This window comes from Symphalangus syndactylus, chromosome 18, assembly GCF_028878055.3.
Source record: "Symphalangus syndactylus isolate Jambi chromosome 18, NHGRI_mSymSyn1-v2.1_pri, whole genome shotgun sequence".
NCBI classification, from domain to species: domain Eukaryota; kingdom Metazoa; phylum Chordata; class Mammalia; order Primates; family Hylobatidae; genus Symphalangus; species Symphalangus syndactylus.
This window is the reverse complement of record NC_072440.2, coordinates 69043186-69059459: the sequence shown is the minus strand read 5'-3', so window position 1 is coordinate 69059459 and position 16274 is coordinate 69043186. Positions and strand designations below refer to the sequence as shown.

General features: G+C 51.6%; 1 protein-coding gene and 1 long non-coding RNA gene across 3 annotated transcripts in view; one reads left to right on the top strand and one right to left on the bottom strand.

The window, feature by feature from the left end:
- LOC129468236 (uncharacterized) overlaps nucleotides 1–586 on the bottom strand; it is a 31216-nt gene extending 30630 nt beyond the window's left edge. The window contains exon 1 of one of the 2 annotated variants that reach the window (XR_010117183.1): nucleotides 503–586. This is a non-coding gene — a long non-coding RNA (uncharacterized lncRNA). The remainder of the gene's footprint in view (nucleotides 1–502) is intronic. The other variant, XR_010117185.1, reaches the window with a different exon arrangement.
- Nucleotides 462–11450, top strand: NEFH (neurofilament heavy chain). Its single transcript, XM_055253496.2, has 4 exons — nucleotides 462–1387; nucleotides 3608–3807; nucleotides 5943–6067; nucleotides 9044–11450. The coding sequence occupies exons 1-4, from the start codon at nucleotides 514–516 to the stop codon at nucleotides 10848–10850; spliced, it is 3006 nt and encodes a 1001-aa protein (XP_055109471.2). The 5' UTR covers nucleotides 462–513; the 3' UTR covers nucleotides 10851–11450.
- Nucleotides 11451–16274: the final 4824 nt, after the last annotated feature.

The following is a 16274-nucleotide window of genomic DNA, read 5'->3' as shown; positions in this document are numbered from 1 at the left end:
TCCGGGGCTGGCTGCACAGTCTCTGCACCCCCTATCCTGAGAGCCTCTCTTAACTATTTGGAAAGCCTCGTGTCCTCTCTCATACAGGGATCCCCTCATCCTAATGACTACAATCTTCCATTGCTCCATCCCGAGGGCATCCTGCCCCTATTCCCATCAGGTTTCTCCTTGTCCTCTCCCTGTTTCAAGTCCCCTTTCTTATTCCGAACACACTCGCAGGCTCTTTCGACGCGCACCCGGGAGTCCTCTGCCCGCTTCCCCAACCTCGAGGGTCTCCTCTGACGCAGCGTCGATTCCCCTTCCCTCCTCGGTCCCCTGCCCCGCCCTTCTCACTGCGGCGGAGCCGGTCGGCCCGGGGCCGCAGGGGAGGAGGCGGAGAGGGCGGGGCCCTCCTCCCCACTCCCTCACTGCCAAGGGGTTGGACCCGGCCGCGGTGGCTATAAAAGGGCCCGCCGCCCCGGTGCTGCCGCAGTGCCTCCCGCCCCGTCCCGGCCTCGCTCACCTGCTCCGGCCATGATGAGCTTCGGCGGCGCGGATGCGCTGCTGGGCGCCCCGTTCGCGCCGCTGCATGGCGGCGGCAGCCTCCACTACGCGCTGGCCCGAAAGGGTGGCGCAGGCGGGACGCGCTCCGCCGCCGGCTCCTCCAGCGGCTTCCACTCGTGGACACGGACGTCTGTGAGCTCCGTATCCGCCTCGCCCAGCCGCTTCCGCGGTGCATCAAGCACCGACTCGTTAGACACGCTGAGCAACGGGCCGGAGGGCTGCGTGGTGGCGGTGGCCGCGTCGCGCAGTGAGAAGGAGCAGCTGCAAGTGCTGAACGACCGCTTCGCCGGGTACATCGACAAGGTGCGGCAGCTGGAGGCGCACAACCGTAGCCTGGAGGGCGAGGCGGCGGCGCTGCGGCAGCAGCAGGCGGGCCGCTCTGCTATGGGCGAGCTGTACGAGCGCGAGGTCCGCGAGATGCGCGGCGCAGTCCTGCGCCTGGGCGCGGCGCGCGGTCAGCTACGTCTGGAGCAGGAGCACCTGCTCGAGGACATCGCGCACGTGCGCCAGCGCCTCGACGACGAGGCCCGGCAGCGAGAGGAGGCCGAGGCGGCGGCCCGCGCGCTCGCGCGCTTCGCGCAGGAGGCCGAGGCGGCGCGCGTGGAACTGCAGAAGAAGGCGCAGGCCCTGCAAGAGGAGTGCGGCTACCTGCGGCGCCACCACCAGGAGGAGGTGGGCGAGCTGCTCGGCCAGATCCAGGGCTCCGGCGCTGCGCAGGCGCAGATGCAGGCCGAGACGCGCGACGCCCTGAAGTGCGACGTGACGTCGGCGCTGCGCGAGATTCGCGCGCAGCTTGAAGGCCACGCGGTGCAGAGTACGCTGCAGTCCGAGGAGTGGTTCCGAGGTACGCAGGCGCGCGGGTGGGGGGAGGGGCACCCCTGCTGACCCCGCAGCGAGCTTCTGGGCTGCGTGACCCGAGGGGGTGCTGCTGGACTGCGCGTAGAGTGGCGCGCTGCTCACCTTCCCTCTGCAAAGTGCATGCCTCTAGTTAAATCGCGGTTTTACTCTGGGTCTCTTGTGGGACGCCCCAACTCTGGGTTGTCCTTCGGTTCCCCCTTTCCAGGTTCTTTACGGCTGTACTTCAACTCTGGGCCCCCCGCTGCTCTCTACCCCAAGCTTAGGCGACCCCACTCAGATCCCTCCCCCGTCAAGAACAAAACAAGTTTCATCTATAGGAAAAAAGTGGTGCAGGATTCTGGTCTGCAAGCGCTGGAGACTCTTAGCCCTTCTAAGTAGCAAGGCTTCCCCGCCAATGCTGCCATCCCCTCTCCTGCACCCTGCAAGGAACCGTATTTCTCCCACCCCTACCAGGCTCCTTCCCACTACTTGCTCAGTGCTTAACATCCCTACCTTAATCTTCCACATGGGGTGGGTCGGGGCCTTTTCGCATCCTTTCTTCCTAGAGGGAACCATTACTACAATCAGTTGTTGCCTGTGGCGGAGGTGGCTGGTGGGCCCTTTCATGTTTTAATGTCCCCTTTCTCCTTTAGGGAAGCTGGGAGCCTCCCAAGTCTGCCCCTCCCGCAACTCCTTGCAGCCCTGAGTCAGCTAGATTGCGCTGCCCTGAGGCTGTGCCCAGCAGCTGCAGGGTGACCTTGACCAACACTTGCCCTCTCTGGTTTTCATTTCTTTTTGAGTTGAAAGAGGAGGGTAGATAAACTGGGCTGCTTAATCCGGGGAGTTCCATGATCTCTCACGAAACTGTCTATAAAACTTTGCGTTGTTTTTGGGAGAGAGGGCAGAGGCTTCAATGATTTTCCAAAAGCATCTGTGATCGACAATAGTTGAGAATCCCCAACCACCTGGATGGTTTCTAAGTCTTTGCCAGCACTAGCAGGGAAAGCTGGGTATTTGATGCATAGCTTTTTCTGTTCCTTTTCCACTCCTCTGCAGAGCAGAACCATCCCCTCCTCCATCTCCGCAGCAAGGCCCCTCCCTGCGCAAACCTCTTTTGGGTTTGCCAGTCATAGGGGCAGACGTCCCAGGATTGTACTGGCCCACTCAGCTGGCTTCCTTCCTTCCTCCCTACCAAGACTCGTGCCCTGAGTGCCACTATCTGGGGATTCAGGATGTTCACTTTTATGAGCTAAAGACCAGTCTCCAGACCTCCACTGCCCCTGGAAGGTTTCCTGGGAACCAGGAGCTGGTTGCTGGCAGGGGCCGGGGTATGGCTACCAATGCTCAGGGGCAATGCGCAGCTAGGTGGAGAAAGGGACAGGGGGGTTGGCACCCAGGCCACGGGCTCTGCACTGACCTTGGACTGTGCGCAGAAACCTGTAAGGAAGCGACCATGGCTACAAGGTGACCCGATTGCTCATGGTACCCTCATGCCTCCTAAAGGTCACAAGCTCATTAACTTGTTCAGCCACAAGCCTCCAGCCTCCAGCTCAGTGTTAAGCCTCATGGGCTAGGTATCACATCTGAACCCCCAGCACTGCCAGGCCCTTGCTAGGGAGCTGGACCAGGAATTAGGACCAGGGTTTCCTCTGCCCTGCAGGGTTTTTGGATCCCACATTGGGGGAGACAGAGCCTGATCTTTGGGGATTTGAGTCCCAGCTCTGCCACTCACTAGCTGGGTGGCCTTGGGGAGTAGTCACTTGCCTTTATCTCACAGGACAGAGTGAGTCAAGCATCCAGGATGATGCCTGGCACACGCAGTAGGTCAATCCACGTGTCACCTTCAAAATCTGGGCATTAGACCGGGCGTGGTGGCTCATGCCTGTAATCCCAGCTCTTTGGGAGGCCGAGGTGGGCGAATCACGAGGTCAGGAGTTCAAGACCAGCCTGGCCAATGTGGCAAAACCCCATCTCTACTAAAAATACAAAAAATTAGCTGGGCGTAGTGGCAGGTGCCTGTAATCCTGCTACTCGGGAGGCTGAGGCAGGAGAATCGCTTGAACCCGGGAGGCGGAGCTTGCAGTGAGCTGAGAGTGCGCCACTGCACTCCAGCCTGGGCGACAGAGCGAGACTCCGTCCCAAAGGAAAAAAAAAAGAAAAAAAATCTGGGCATTAGAACCCAAATCCAGGCGTGTCTAACCCTGTGCCCTGCTACCTTCTCCCGCAGTGAGGCTGGACCGACTGTCGGAGGCAGCCAAGGTGAACACAGACGCCATGCGCTCAGCACAGGAGGAGATAACTGAGTACCGGCGTCAGCTGCAGGCCAGGACCACAGAGCTGGAGGCACTGAAAAGCACCAAGGACTCACTGGAGAGGCAGCGCTCTGAGCTGGAGGACCGTCATCAGGCCGACATTGCCTCCTACCAGGTGGGCTGGGGCAAGGCAGACAGCCAGACTGCCTTACCTCATTGGGTAGCCCTGGACAAGTTACTGTCCCTCACTGACTAGGGTTGTAGTGGTTAAGATTGTGGCCCTTGGAGTCAGACATACCAGCACTTTCCAGCTGTGTGATCCTAGGAAGGTTATCTAATTCTCTGAATCTGAGCTCCTTTCCAGCCATGAAAAAAAAAAAAAGCCTGCTTTGCAGAGCTGGAAAGATTAAAGAGATAGACATTTATTTATTTATTTATTTATTTATTTATTTATTTATTTTGAGATGGAGTCTCACTCTGTTGCCCAGGCTGGAGTGCAGTGGCATGATCTCAGCTCACTGCAACCTCTGCCTTCTGGGCTCAAGAGGTTCTTGTGCCTCAGCCTCCTGAGTAGTGGGGACTACAGGCGCATGCCACCATACCTGGCTAACTTTTGTATTTTTAGTATCGACGGGGTTTCACCATGTTGGCCAGGCTGGTCCTCCTGGGCTCAGGCAATCCTCCCACTTCAGCCTCCCAAAGTGCTGGGATTACAGGTGTGAGGCACCGTGCCTGGCCTAAAGAGATAGACTTTAAATGAGATTAGTGTGAACTTGTGAATGAGCTCGGCAAGGTCTTCAACATTCGAATCTTTCTAGATTTGAATCCCAGCTTTGCCACTCACTAGGTTGGTCTTGGTCGCAGTGGACATTCGGTAAACAGCAACCAGTGTCTTTGGGTGGCTGGGGGAAGGCCTTAGCAGATTCCTTCTTTTAAAGATAACTGGCGGCTGGGCATAGTGGCTCATGCCTGTAATCCCAGCACTTTAGGAGGCCAAGGCAGGTGGATCACTTGAGGTCAAGAGTTTGAGACCAGCCTGGCCAACATGGTGAAACCCTGTCTCTACTAAAAAGATACAAAAATAACTGGGCATGGTGGTGTGTGCCTGTAATCCCAGCTACTTGGGAGGCTGAGACAGGAGAATCGCTTCAACTGAACCTGGGAGATGGGGGTTACAGTGAGCCGAGATCGTGCCACTGCACCCAGCCTGGGCGACAGAGCAACAGAGCGAGACTCTGTCTCAGGAAAATTTAAAAAAAATAAAAAAAATTAGCTGGGTATGGTGGTGTATGCCTACAGTCCTAGCTACTCAGAAGGCTGAGGCAGTCATCAATGACTACCAAACCCTGACTATGTGGTGGGCACTGTGGCACACTGGAGAAAGACAGGAGCAAAAGCAGGCAAGGCCCTGCTCCCACTGGGCTTTTTTTTTTCTTTTTTGAGACACAGTCTCACGCTGTTGCCGGAGCCGGAAAGTGACAGCGAGATCATAGCTCACTAAAGCCTTGTACTCCCAGGCTCAAGTAATCCTCCTCCCTCAGCCTCCTGAGTAGCTGGGTCTACAGGTGCACATCACTTTGCCCAGCTAATTATTTAATTGTTTTGTAGAAATGAGATCTCACTGTGTTGCCCAGGCTGGTCTCAAACTCCTGGGCTGAAGCGATCCTCCTGCCTCAGCCTTCCAAAATGCTGGGATTACAGGCATGAACCACCAGAGTCTCGCTGTGTCTCCCAGGCTGGAGTACAGTGGTGTGATCTCAGCTCACTGTAACCTCCGCCTCCTGGGTTCAAGCGATTCTTCTGTCTCAGCCTCCCGAGTAGCTGGGATTACAGGTGTGCACCACCACATCTGGCTAATTTTTATATTTTTAGTAGAGACAGGGTTTCACCATGTTGGCCAGGCTAGTCTCAAACTCCTGACCTCAAGTGATCCACCCTCCTCGGCTTCCCAAAGTGTTGGGAATACAGGTGTGAGCCACCACTCCCGGCCTCACTGAGCACTTTCTAAGCTCAAGATCTCTAAAAGTTATCCCATTATCCTACCAGCTAAACCAGCAGAAACAACTGTTGACATCTGATGAATTTCATTTCAGACCTTCTCCAGTCTGAGGTTATTATACAGCAGGATTTTTGCTCCAGATTGTTCCATGTCCACTAATGAGGACCCTACAGCTCTGGCAGGGTTGGGGTTGGCCCCAGTGAGCCTGGCTGGATGGGCCTGCTTTGGGGTCACACAGCCTGCCATAGCTTCTCTGGTACTGAGGGCCAGACACTGGCTGGCATGTGATGTGTGTCACCTCTCCTTCCCAGGAAGCCATTCAGCAGCTGGACGCCGAGCTGAGGAACACCAAGTGGGAGATGGCCGCCCAGCTGCGAGAATACCAGGACCTGCTCAATGTCAAGATGGCTCTGGATATAGAGATAGCCGCTTACAGGTGAGACGCACAGGGGCTGTCACATGGTGGAGAAAGCTTGTGTTCCTACGAGATGCTAAGCCTTGGGTTTCAAGACCCTGTTTAGGCAGCGTACCTGTCTTAGGGACAAAATTCTTTTTAAATTGCAGCAAAATAGACCATACAATTTACCATTGAATCAATTTATTTTATTTTATTTTCTATTTATTTTTTTGAGACAGACTTACTGTGTTGCCCAGGCTGAAGTACAGTGGTGCGATCTCTGCCCACTGCAACCTCTCCCTCCTGGGTTCAAGCGATTCCCATGCCTCAGCCTCCTGAGTAGCTGGGATTACAGGTGCCCGCCACCATGCCTGGCTAATTTTTATATTTTTTTTAGTAGAAACGGGATTTCACCATGTTGGCCAGGCTGGTCTCAAACCCCTGAACTCAAGCCCTCTGCCCACCTCAGCCTCCCAAAGTCCTGGGATTACAGGCGAGAGCCACCATGACCAGCCCCATTCAACAGTGTTAAGCAGACAGTTCAGTGATATTAAGTATTTTCACATTACTGTGCAGCCATAACCACTGTCTGTCTCCAGAACTGTTTTCATCATCCCAAACTGAAACTCCATACCCAAGAAACCATCATTCTAATTCTCTCCTTCCTTCAGCCCCTGGCAGCCACTCTTTTACTTTGTGAGAAACATGAGACCTTTTTTTTTTTCAGATGGAATCTCACTCTGTTGCCGAGGCTGGAGTGGTGCAGCAGCGTTATCTCGGCTCACTGCAACCTCTGTGTCCTGGGTTCAAGTGATTCTCCTGCCTCAGCCTCCCGAGTAGCTGGGATTACAGGCACATGCCACCACACCTGGCTATTTTTTGTATTTTTAGTAGAGACCGGGTCTCACTATGTTGACCAGGCAGGCTGGTCTCGAACTCCTGACCTCAGGTGATCCGCCTACCTCGGCCTCCCAAAGTGCTGGGATTGCAGGCGTGAGCCACTGCGCCCAGCCAGTGAGTCTTGAGAGTGACTTACTTTCATTCTGAAATGATTTAGAGGGTGGAAGTTCCTTATCCCCTCCCCAAATCCAGCCAGCCAGAGGCCTGCTTTGGAGGGAAAAGAGGTGTTTGAGTTGTCAGGGACCTTTAAAACTCTGTCCTTTAGAGTTTCTTAGCTCTGCAAGCATTCATTTCTTGGGAAAATAAAGTGGAGATGATAATAAGGGCACCCATGTTATAGGGTTGTCAGGAAGATGAGCTAATCCCATTCCCAAGCTAATCCAGGAAGCACAGGTACCACTGGGCCGCCACAGAGGGAACCCTTAGTCAATGGCAGCCTTGGGGAAGCCAGTCTCAGGAATAAGACCTGGGGGAGCAGGGCTAGGGAGCAGGACTGATTCCCCGAGGACTTGTCCCAGTTCTGACTGGTGACCCGTGGTTTCCTACCTCTTGGCTCTCGTCTATAATCTTGCTACTCAAAGCATGGCACATGAACCAGCGGAATTGGCATCATTCAAGAGCTTATCAGAAAGATAGTCTCTCGTTTGGGTGTAGTGGCTCATGCCTGTAATCCCAGTACTTTGGGAGACCAAGGCAGACAGATTGTTTCAGTTCAGAGACCAAGCTGGGCAGCATGGCAAAAAATACAAAAAATACAAAAAAAAAAAAAAGATAGCTGGGCATGGTGGCACATGCCTTTAGTCTCAGCTATTCGGGAGGCTGATGTGGGAGGATCACCTGAGCCTGGGAGTTGGAGGCTTCAGTGAGCTATGATCATGCCACTGCACTCCAGCCTGTCATCACAGAGTGAGACACTGTCTCAAAAACAACAAAAGACAGACTTTAACCCCCCCCAGACCTGCTGAATCAGAATCTGCATTTTGATAAGATCCCCGGTCATCTGTGTGCTGCTAAATTTGGGAAGCACTAGTCTGAGGGGTAACCCCCACACTTACTCTGAGACAAGCACTCTGCCAAGTCTTTTCCATTCATTGTCTCATTGAAACAACCCTCTGACGTAGGGACTCTATTGACCCTCTTTTTCCAGTGAGGAAATTGAGGCTCAAAGAGTTTGTGTGTCTTGGCCAAGCTCACCCATCTAGTGAGGAGCAAAGCCAAGAGGGGAAACTGCGGCCGCTACCTTATTCCTGAAACTCAAAAGATGGCAATATAGGGTGACGAGAGACACTCGCGATTCAAATGGGAGCATTCTAAGACCTCTTAAACCCAAATTTATAAAAGTAGAATTGTGGTCGGGCGCGGAGGCTCACACCTGTAATCACAGCACTTTGGGAGGCCGAGGCGGGTGGATCGCCTGAGGTCAGGAGTTCGAGACCAGCCTGACCAATATGGTGAAACCCCCGTCTCTACTAAGAATACAAAAATTAAGTGGGCGTGGTGGTGTGTGCCTGTACTCCCAGCTACTCAGGAGGCTGAGACGGGAGAATTGCTTGAAGCCGGGGGAATTGCTTGAATCTGGGAGGCAGAGGTTGCAGTGAACTGAGATTGCACCACTGGACTCCAGCTTAGGTGACAGAGCGAGACTCCGTCTCAAAAAAAAGGAAAAAAAAGTGGAATTGTTTGCTCAGGCTCCCAGGGTTCTCTTGAATAATATTTTAGTTTGAGGGACAATAAATTTAACTTTTGTTAAATTTATTTAGGAGCTTTCTCTTGAGGGTCATTTTTTATGGGGCAAAAGTTGTTTTATATTTCAAAAGTTTCAGGCTTAGCTGTGTTGAAGAAGATCAGTTGCTCCAGCCTGGGCAACAGAGCGAGACCCTCTCAAAAACAACAACAACAACAAAAGACCAGTCCCACCGGGGTACACATTCTGGGTGGTCACTGGAATGATTTGCCAAGTGACTTTCTCCATTCTCATAATGCCCACCATTCACATTCCTGTTCCACCAAAACCCGTATCATTCGATGTCAGTGACCTTCAGGATAGTCTAGGAAGAACCCAAATAGTGAATTGCTCTGAGTTTACACTAATGTGTTCCATTATCCATCCTGCAGAAAACTCCTGGAAGGTGAAGAGTGTCGGATTGGCTTTGGCCCAATTCCTTTCTCGCTTCCAGAAGGACTCCCCAAAATTCCCTCTGTGTCCACTCACATAAAGGTCAAAAGCGAAGAGAAGATCAAAGTGGTGGAGAAGTCTGAGAAAGAAACTGTGATTGTGGAGGAACAGACAGAGGAGACCCAAGTGACTGAAGAAGTGACTGAAGAAGAGGAGAAAGAGGTCAAAGAGGAGGAAGGGGGTGAAGAGGAGGAGGCAGAAAGGGGAGAAGAAGCAGCAAAATCTCCCCCAGCAGAAGAGGCTGCATCCCCAGAGAAGGAAGCCAAGTCCCCAGCAAAGGAAGAGGCAAAGTCACCGGCTGAGGCCAAGTCCCCAGTGAAGGAAGAAGCAAAATCTCCAGCTGAGGTCAAGTCCCCTGAAAAGGCCAAGTCTCCAACGAAGGAGGAAGCAAAGTCCCCTGAGAAGGCCAAGTCCCCAGAGAAGGAAGAAGCCAAGTCCCCCGAGAAGGCCAAGTCCCCAGTGAAGGAAGAAGCAAAGACCCCCGAGAAGGCCAAGTCCCCAGTGAAGGAAGAAGCAAAGACCCCCGAGAAGGCCAAGTCCCCAGTGAAGGAAGAAGCAAAGTCCCCCGAGAAGGCCAAGTCCCCAGAGAAGGAAGAAGCCAAGTCCCCCGAGAAGGCCAAGTCCCCAGTGAAGGAAGAAGCAAAGTCCCCCGAGAAGGCCAAGTCCCCAGAGAAGGAAGAAGCCAAGTCCCCCGAGAAGGCCAAGTCCCCAGTGAAGGAAGAAGCAAAGTCCCCCGAGAAGGCCAAGTCCCCAGTGAAGGAAGAAGCAAAGTCCCCCGAGAAGGCCAAGTCCCCAGAGAAGGAAGAAGCAAAGTCCCCCGAGAAGGCCAAGTCCCCAGAGAAGGAAGAAGCCAAGTCCCCCGAGAAGGCCAAGTCCCCAGTGAAGGAAGAAGCAAAGTCCCCCGAGAAGGCCAAGTCCCCAGTGAAGGAAGAAGCAAAGTCCCCAGAGAAGGCCAAGACTCTTGTTGTGAAGTCTCCAGAAGCCAAGACTCCAGTGAAGGAAGAAGCAAGGTCCCCTGCAGACAAATCCCCCGAAAAGGCCAGAAGCCCTGTCAAGGAGGAGGTCAAGTCCCCAGAGAAGGTGAAATCTCCCCTGAAGGAGGATGCCAAGGCCCCTGAGAAGGAGATCCCAAAGAAGGAGGAGGTGAAGTCCCCAGTGAAGGAGGAGGAGAAGCCCCAGGAGGTGAAAGTCAAAGAGCCCCCAAAGAAGGCAAAGGAAGAGAAAGCCCCCACCACGCCAAAAATGGAGGAGAAGGACAGCAAGAAAGAGGAGGCACCCAAGAAGGAGGCTCCAAAGCCCAAGGTGGAGGAGAAGAAGGAACCTGCTGTCGAAAAGCCCAAAGAATCCAAAGCTGAAGCCAAGAAGGAAGAGGCTGAAGATAAGAAAAAAGTCCCCACCCCAGAGAAGGAGGTTCCTGCCAAGGTGGAGGTGAAGGAAGACGCTAAACCCAAAGAGAAGACAGAGGTGGCCAAGAAGGAACCAGATGATGCCAAGGCCAAGGAACCCAGCAAACCAGCAGAGAAGAAGGAGGCAGCACCAGAGAAAAAAGACACCAAGGAGGAGAAGGCCAAGAAGCCTGAGGAGAAACCCAAGACAGAGGCCAAAGCCAAGGAGGATGACAAGACCCTCTCAAAAGAGCCTAGCAAGCCTAAGGCAGAAAAGGCTGAAAAATCCTCCAGCACAGACCAAAAAGACAGCAGGCCTCCAGAGAAGGCCACAGAAGACAAGGCCGCCAAGGGGAAGTAAGGCAGGGAGAAAGGAACATCCGGAACAGCCAAAGAAACTCAGAAGAGTCCCGGAGCTCAAGGATCGGAGTAACACAATTTTCACTTTTTCTCTCTTTATGTAAGAAGAAACTGCTTAGATGACGGGGCCTCCTTCTTCAAACAGGAATTTCTGTTAGCAATATGTTAGCAAGAGAGGGCACTCCCAGGCCCCTGCCCCCATGCCCTCCCCAGGCGATGGACAATTATGTTATGATAGCTTATGTAGCTGAATGTGATACATGCCGAATGCCACACGTAAACACTTGACTATAAAAACTGCCCCCCTCCTTTCCAAATAAGTGCATTTATTGCCTCTATGTGCAACTGACAGATGACCGCAATAATGAATGAGCAGTTAGAAACACATTATGCTTGAGATGTCTTAACCTATTCCCAAATGCCTTCCGTTTTCCAAAGGAGTGGTCAAGCCCTTGCCCAGAGCCCGAGAGCTCTCTATTCTGGAAGAGCGGTCCAGGAGGGGCCGGGCACTGGCCACTAAATTATGCCAGGGCGCACTTTCCACTGGAGTTCACTTTCAATTGCTTCTGTGCAATAAAACCAAGTGCTTATAAAATGAAAATGTTGCTGCTGTTATTTATTCTCTTTCCCTGGGAAGGCTGCGGTCAGGGCAGGGGAGGTCTGGATGTGACACCCAAGACTGCATGGGACTGAGCAAGCATCAGTTCCCTCGTGGGTCTAGAGCGACTTGCATGGTCTCTCTGTGCTGTTTCCTGGGCACAAACCATGTGCCAGGCGGTGTGCTAGGGGCTTTATTTTTATGATCTGTACAGGTGGACTGGTAATGTGGTTTCTCAGTGTGGACTGTGGACTGCCTTCATGAAGCAGCATCACCTGGGAGTATTATAAAAATGCACGCTTGGCCGGGCGCAGTGGCTCACGCCTGTAATCCCAGCACTTTGGGAGGCCGAGGCGGGTGGATCACGAGGTCAGGAGATCGAGACCATCCTGGCTAACATGGTAAAACCCTATCTCTACTAAAAATATAAAAAATTAGCCGGGCATGGTGGCGGGCACCTGTAGTCCCAGCTACTCAGGAGGCGGAGCTTGCAGTGAGCGCAGATTGCGCCACTGCACTCCAGCCTGGGCGACAGAGCAAGACCGTCTCAAAAAAAAAAAAATGCACGCTTGCCCAGGTGTGGTGGCTCACACCGGTAATCCCAGCTTTGGGAGGCCAGGGCAGGCAGATCACAAGGTCAGGAGTTCAAGACCAGCCTGGCCAACATGGTGAAACCCCATCTCTACTAAAAACACAAAAATTAGTTGGACATGGTGGCGTGCACCTGTAGTCCCACAGCTACTCAGGAGGCTGAGGCAGGAGAATCGCTTAAACCTGGAAGGTGGAGCTTGCAGTGAGCCGAGATCCAGCCTGGCGACAGAGAGAGACTCCGTCTCAAAACAAAAAACAACAAAAAACACTCCAGCAGGACGTGATGGCTCATGCCAATGAGCCCAACACTTTGGGAGGCCAAAGTGGGAGGATCACTTGAGCCCAGGAGTTTGAGGTCAGCCTGGGCAACATAGACCCCATCTCTTAAAAAAAATTTTTTTTTTTTAAATTAGCTGGGGCCGGGCATGGTGGCTTATGTCTGTAATCCCAGCACTTTGGGAGGCCAAGGCGGGCGGATCACTTGAGGTTAGGAGTTCGAGACCAGCCTGGCCAACATGGTGAAACCCCATCTTTACTGAAAATACAAAAATTGGCTGGGCGTGGTGGCTTATGCCTGTAATCCCAGCACTTTGGGAGGCCGAAGCAGGCAGATCACTTGAGGTCAGGAGTTCAAGACCAGCCTGGCCAACATAGTGAAACCCCATCTCTACTAAAAATCAAAACTTAGCTGGGTGTGGTGGTGCACGTCTGTAATCCCAGCTACTTGGGAGGCTGAGGCAGGAGAATCGCTTGAACCCAGAAGGGCAGAGATTGCAGTGAGCCAAGATTGTGTCACTGAACTCCAGCCTGGGTGGTAGAGAAAGACTCCATCTCAAAAAACAAAAAAACAAACTAACTGGGCATGGTGGCAGGCGCCTGTAATCCCAGCTACTCAGGAGGCTGAGACACGAGAATCGCTTGAACCTGGGAGGCAGAGGTTGTGGTGAGCCGAGATTGTGCCACTGCACTCTAGCCTGGGTGATAGAGAAAAAAAAGAAAAAGAAAATAAAGTTAGCTGGGCATGGGGCACACACCTGTGGTCCCAGCTACTGGGGGGCTGAGGTGGGAGGATTGTTTTAACCCAGGAGTTCAAGGCTGTAGTGAGCTATGATCACACACTGCACTCCAGTCTGGGTGAAAGGGTGAGACCTTTCCTCCAAAAAAAACACAGAGAGAAAGAAATGGCTTTGATTGATTGGCTCTTCATTATCAAACATGCCCAAGGACTCTATGAAAACCTAAGCATTAATTTTTTGAGCAGCTCTGCCCTAGGGAAATCAAACAGACCTCCACAGTCCCAGGCACATAGTACAGCATCTGAATATCAAACTGGGATCTAAGACCCAGGAAATACCCATGTGTCTTGTCTGAAAAAAGTTACAGTTGGTTGAGAACCTCAAAATACTTATAATGATGACAAGTACCATTTGTTGAGATAACCATGTTTTGTTTTTGTTTTTGTTTTTGAGACGGACTCTTGCTCTGTCACCCAGGCTGGAGTGCAGTGGAGTGATCTCGGCTCACTGCAACCTCTGCCTCCTGGGTTCAAGCAATTCTCCTGCCTCAGCCTCCCGCGTAGCTGGGACTACAGGCGCATGCCACCACGCCTGGCTAATTTTTGTATTTCTAGTAGAGATGGGGTTTCGCCATGTTGGCCAGGCTGGTCTCAAACTGCTGACCTCAGGTGATCCACCTGCCTCAGCCTCCCAAAGTGCTGGGATTACAGGTGTGAACCACCACGTCCGGCAGAGATAATCATGTTTTTACATAAATTCTCTCCAATCCACATGGGCATTTTTCAATGTAGAGATTCTGATGCCTATTTTAATGGTGAGAAAACAGGTGAGGTGAGTTGCCCAGAGCCACACAGCTAGTAAATGATAGTGCCAGAATTTGAACCCAAAACTTAACTCCAGAGTCCATGTTTTCTGTAGTACCATGCCATAGAATCCTGAGCAAGCTGCATTGGTTTAATTTTGGTCATCAAATGACTGCTATGTCAGGTATCAACTGTCCCAATTCACCTGGGATATAGGAGTTTCCCAAGATATAGGACTTTTAGTGTTAAAACCAGGAAAGTCCTGGGCAAATGGGGATGAATTGTTCCCTCTGTTTGGGCAGCCATTCTAGCACATTTCAGAATATTGCATGTGACAAAACCTAATGGCAATATTCAAAGGCTGAAGTGAAGTCACTGGACTCAGTCACTTCTTGGCTCTCAGGTCTGTTTCCCTCAATATTGGCTTCTGTGATAGGCTTCCTCTAAAATGGCTCCAATGGCCAAGTGCCTGTAGTCCCAGCACTTTGGGAAGCTGAGGCAGGAGGACTGTGTGAGGCCAGGAGATTGAATCCAGCCTGGGCAACAAAGCCCCTGTCTGCCAAAAATTAAACAAACAAACTACTGGGCATGGTGGTGCATGCCTGTAGTTGTAGCTACTGGGGAGGCTGAGGCAGGAGAATTGCTTGAGCCCAGGAGTTCAAGGTTACAGTGAGCTATGATTGCTACCACTGTACTCCAGCCTGGGTGACAGAGTAAAACTCTGTCTCTAAGAGATAAATTAAAAATTAATCAAATAAAATGGTTCCCAACCAGCTAATTTTTGTATTTGTATTTTTATTTTTTATTTATTTTTTTTTTTGAGACGGAGTCTTGCTCTGTCGCCCAGGCTGGAGTGCAGTGGCGCAGTCTCGGCTCACTACAAGCTCCGCCTCCCGGGTTCACGCCATTCTCCTGCCTCAGCCTCTCCGAGTAGCTGGGACTACAGGCGCCCGCCACCACGCCCGGCTAATTTTTTTGTATTTTTTAGTAGAGACGGGGTTTCACCGTGGTCTCGATCTCCTGACCTCGTGATCCGCCCGCCTCGGCCTCCCTAAGTGCTGGGATTACAAGCGTGAGCCACCGCGCCCGGCCAATTTTTGTATTTTTAGTAGAGACGGGGTTTCACCATCTTGGCCAGGCTGGTCTTGAACTCCTGACCTCGTGATCCACCCACCTCAGCCTCCCAAAGTGCTGGGATTACAGGCGTGAGCCACCGTGCCTGGCCTCAAGCTTAGTCTTTAACCAAGGTATGCCACTTTGAAGAATGTATCCTAAATAATACTTAGGTATATACAGAAATATTCAAATATGAAATCTATGTACCTCAGTTTTGGTTATAATTTGGAACAACAGAAAATATACTGAATATACACTAATAGGAGACTGGCTAAATAAATTACATCTATATTAGTAAACATGTTAAAGCAAAAAATAAAACTAGTTTGTTTTTAATTTTTATTACTTTATTTTATTTTTCCATAAGTTATTGGGGAACAGGTGGTGTTTGGTTACATGAGTACATTTTTTAGTGGTGATTTGTGAGATTTTGGTGCACCCATCACCCAAGCAGTGTACACTGCACCATATTTGGAGTCTTTTATCCCTCGCCCCCCTCCCACTCTTCCTTCCAAGTCCCCAAAGTCCATTGTATCATTCTTAAGCCTTTGTGTCCTCATAGCTTATCTCCCACATATCAGTGAGAACATACAATGTTTAGTTTTCCATTCCTGAGTTACTTCCCTTAGAATAATAGTCTCCAATCTCGTCCAGGTCACTGCAAATGCTGTTAATACATTCCTTTTTATGGTTGAGTAGTATTCCATCATATATATATATATATATTCACGCCTGTAATCCCAGCACTTTGGGAGGCTGAGGCAGGTGGATCACCTGAGGTCAGGAGTTCAGAAACCCTGTCTCTACCAAAAATACAAAAATTAGCCAGGCATGGTGGCACACACCTGTAATCCCAGTTACTTGGGAGGCTGAGGCAGGAGAATCACTTGAACCCGGGAGGCAGAAGTTGCAATGAGTGGAGATCATGCCACTGCACTCCAGCCTCGACAACAGAGTGAGACTCTGTCTCAAAAAGTAATAATAATAAATGAATTAAAAATAAATAAAAATTAAAAAATTAAAAAGCCTCAATTAGGGCTGGGCACAGTGGGTCATGCCTATAATCCCAGCACTTGGGAGGCCGAGGCAGGTGGATCACTTGAGGTCAGGAGTTCAAGACCAGCCTGGCAAACACGGTGAAACCCTGTCTCTACCAAAAAATTTATAAATTAGCCAGATGTGGTAATGCGCACCGGTACCAGGTCCCAGCTACTCAGGAGGTTGTGGCAGGAGAATCACTTGAAGTCAGGCAGTGGAGGTTGCAGTGAGCCGAGATGGCGCCACTGCACTCCAGCCTGAGC

Bases quoted from the DNA above. Each gene is read 5' to 3' on its own strand.
- NEFH (XM_055253496.2), top strand. From the start codon at position 514: ATGATGAGCTTCGGCGGCGCGGATGCGCTGCTGGGCGCCCCGTTCGCG. The intron at 1,388-3,607 runs GTACGCAGGCGC...CTTCTCCCGCAG, and splicing joins GTCCGAGGAGTGGTTCCGAG to TGAGGCTGGACCGACTGTCG. The intron at 6,068-9,043 runs GTGAGACGCACA...TCCATCCTGCAG, and splicing joins ATAGAGATAGCCGCTTACAG to AAAACTCCTGGAAGGTGAAG.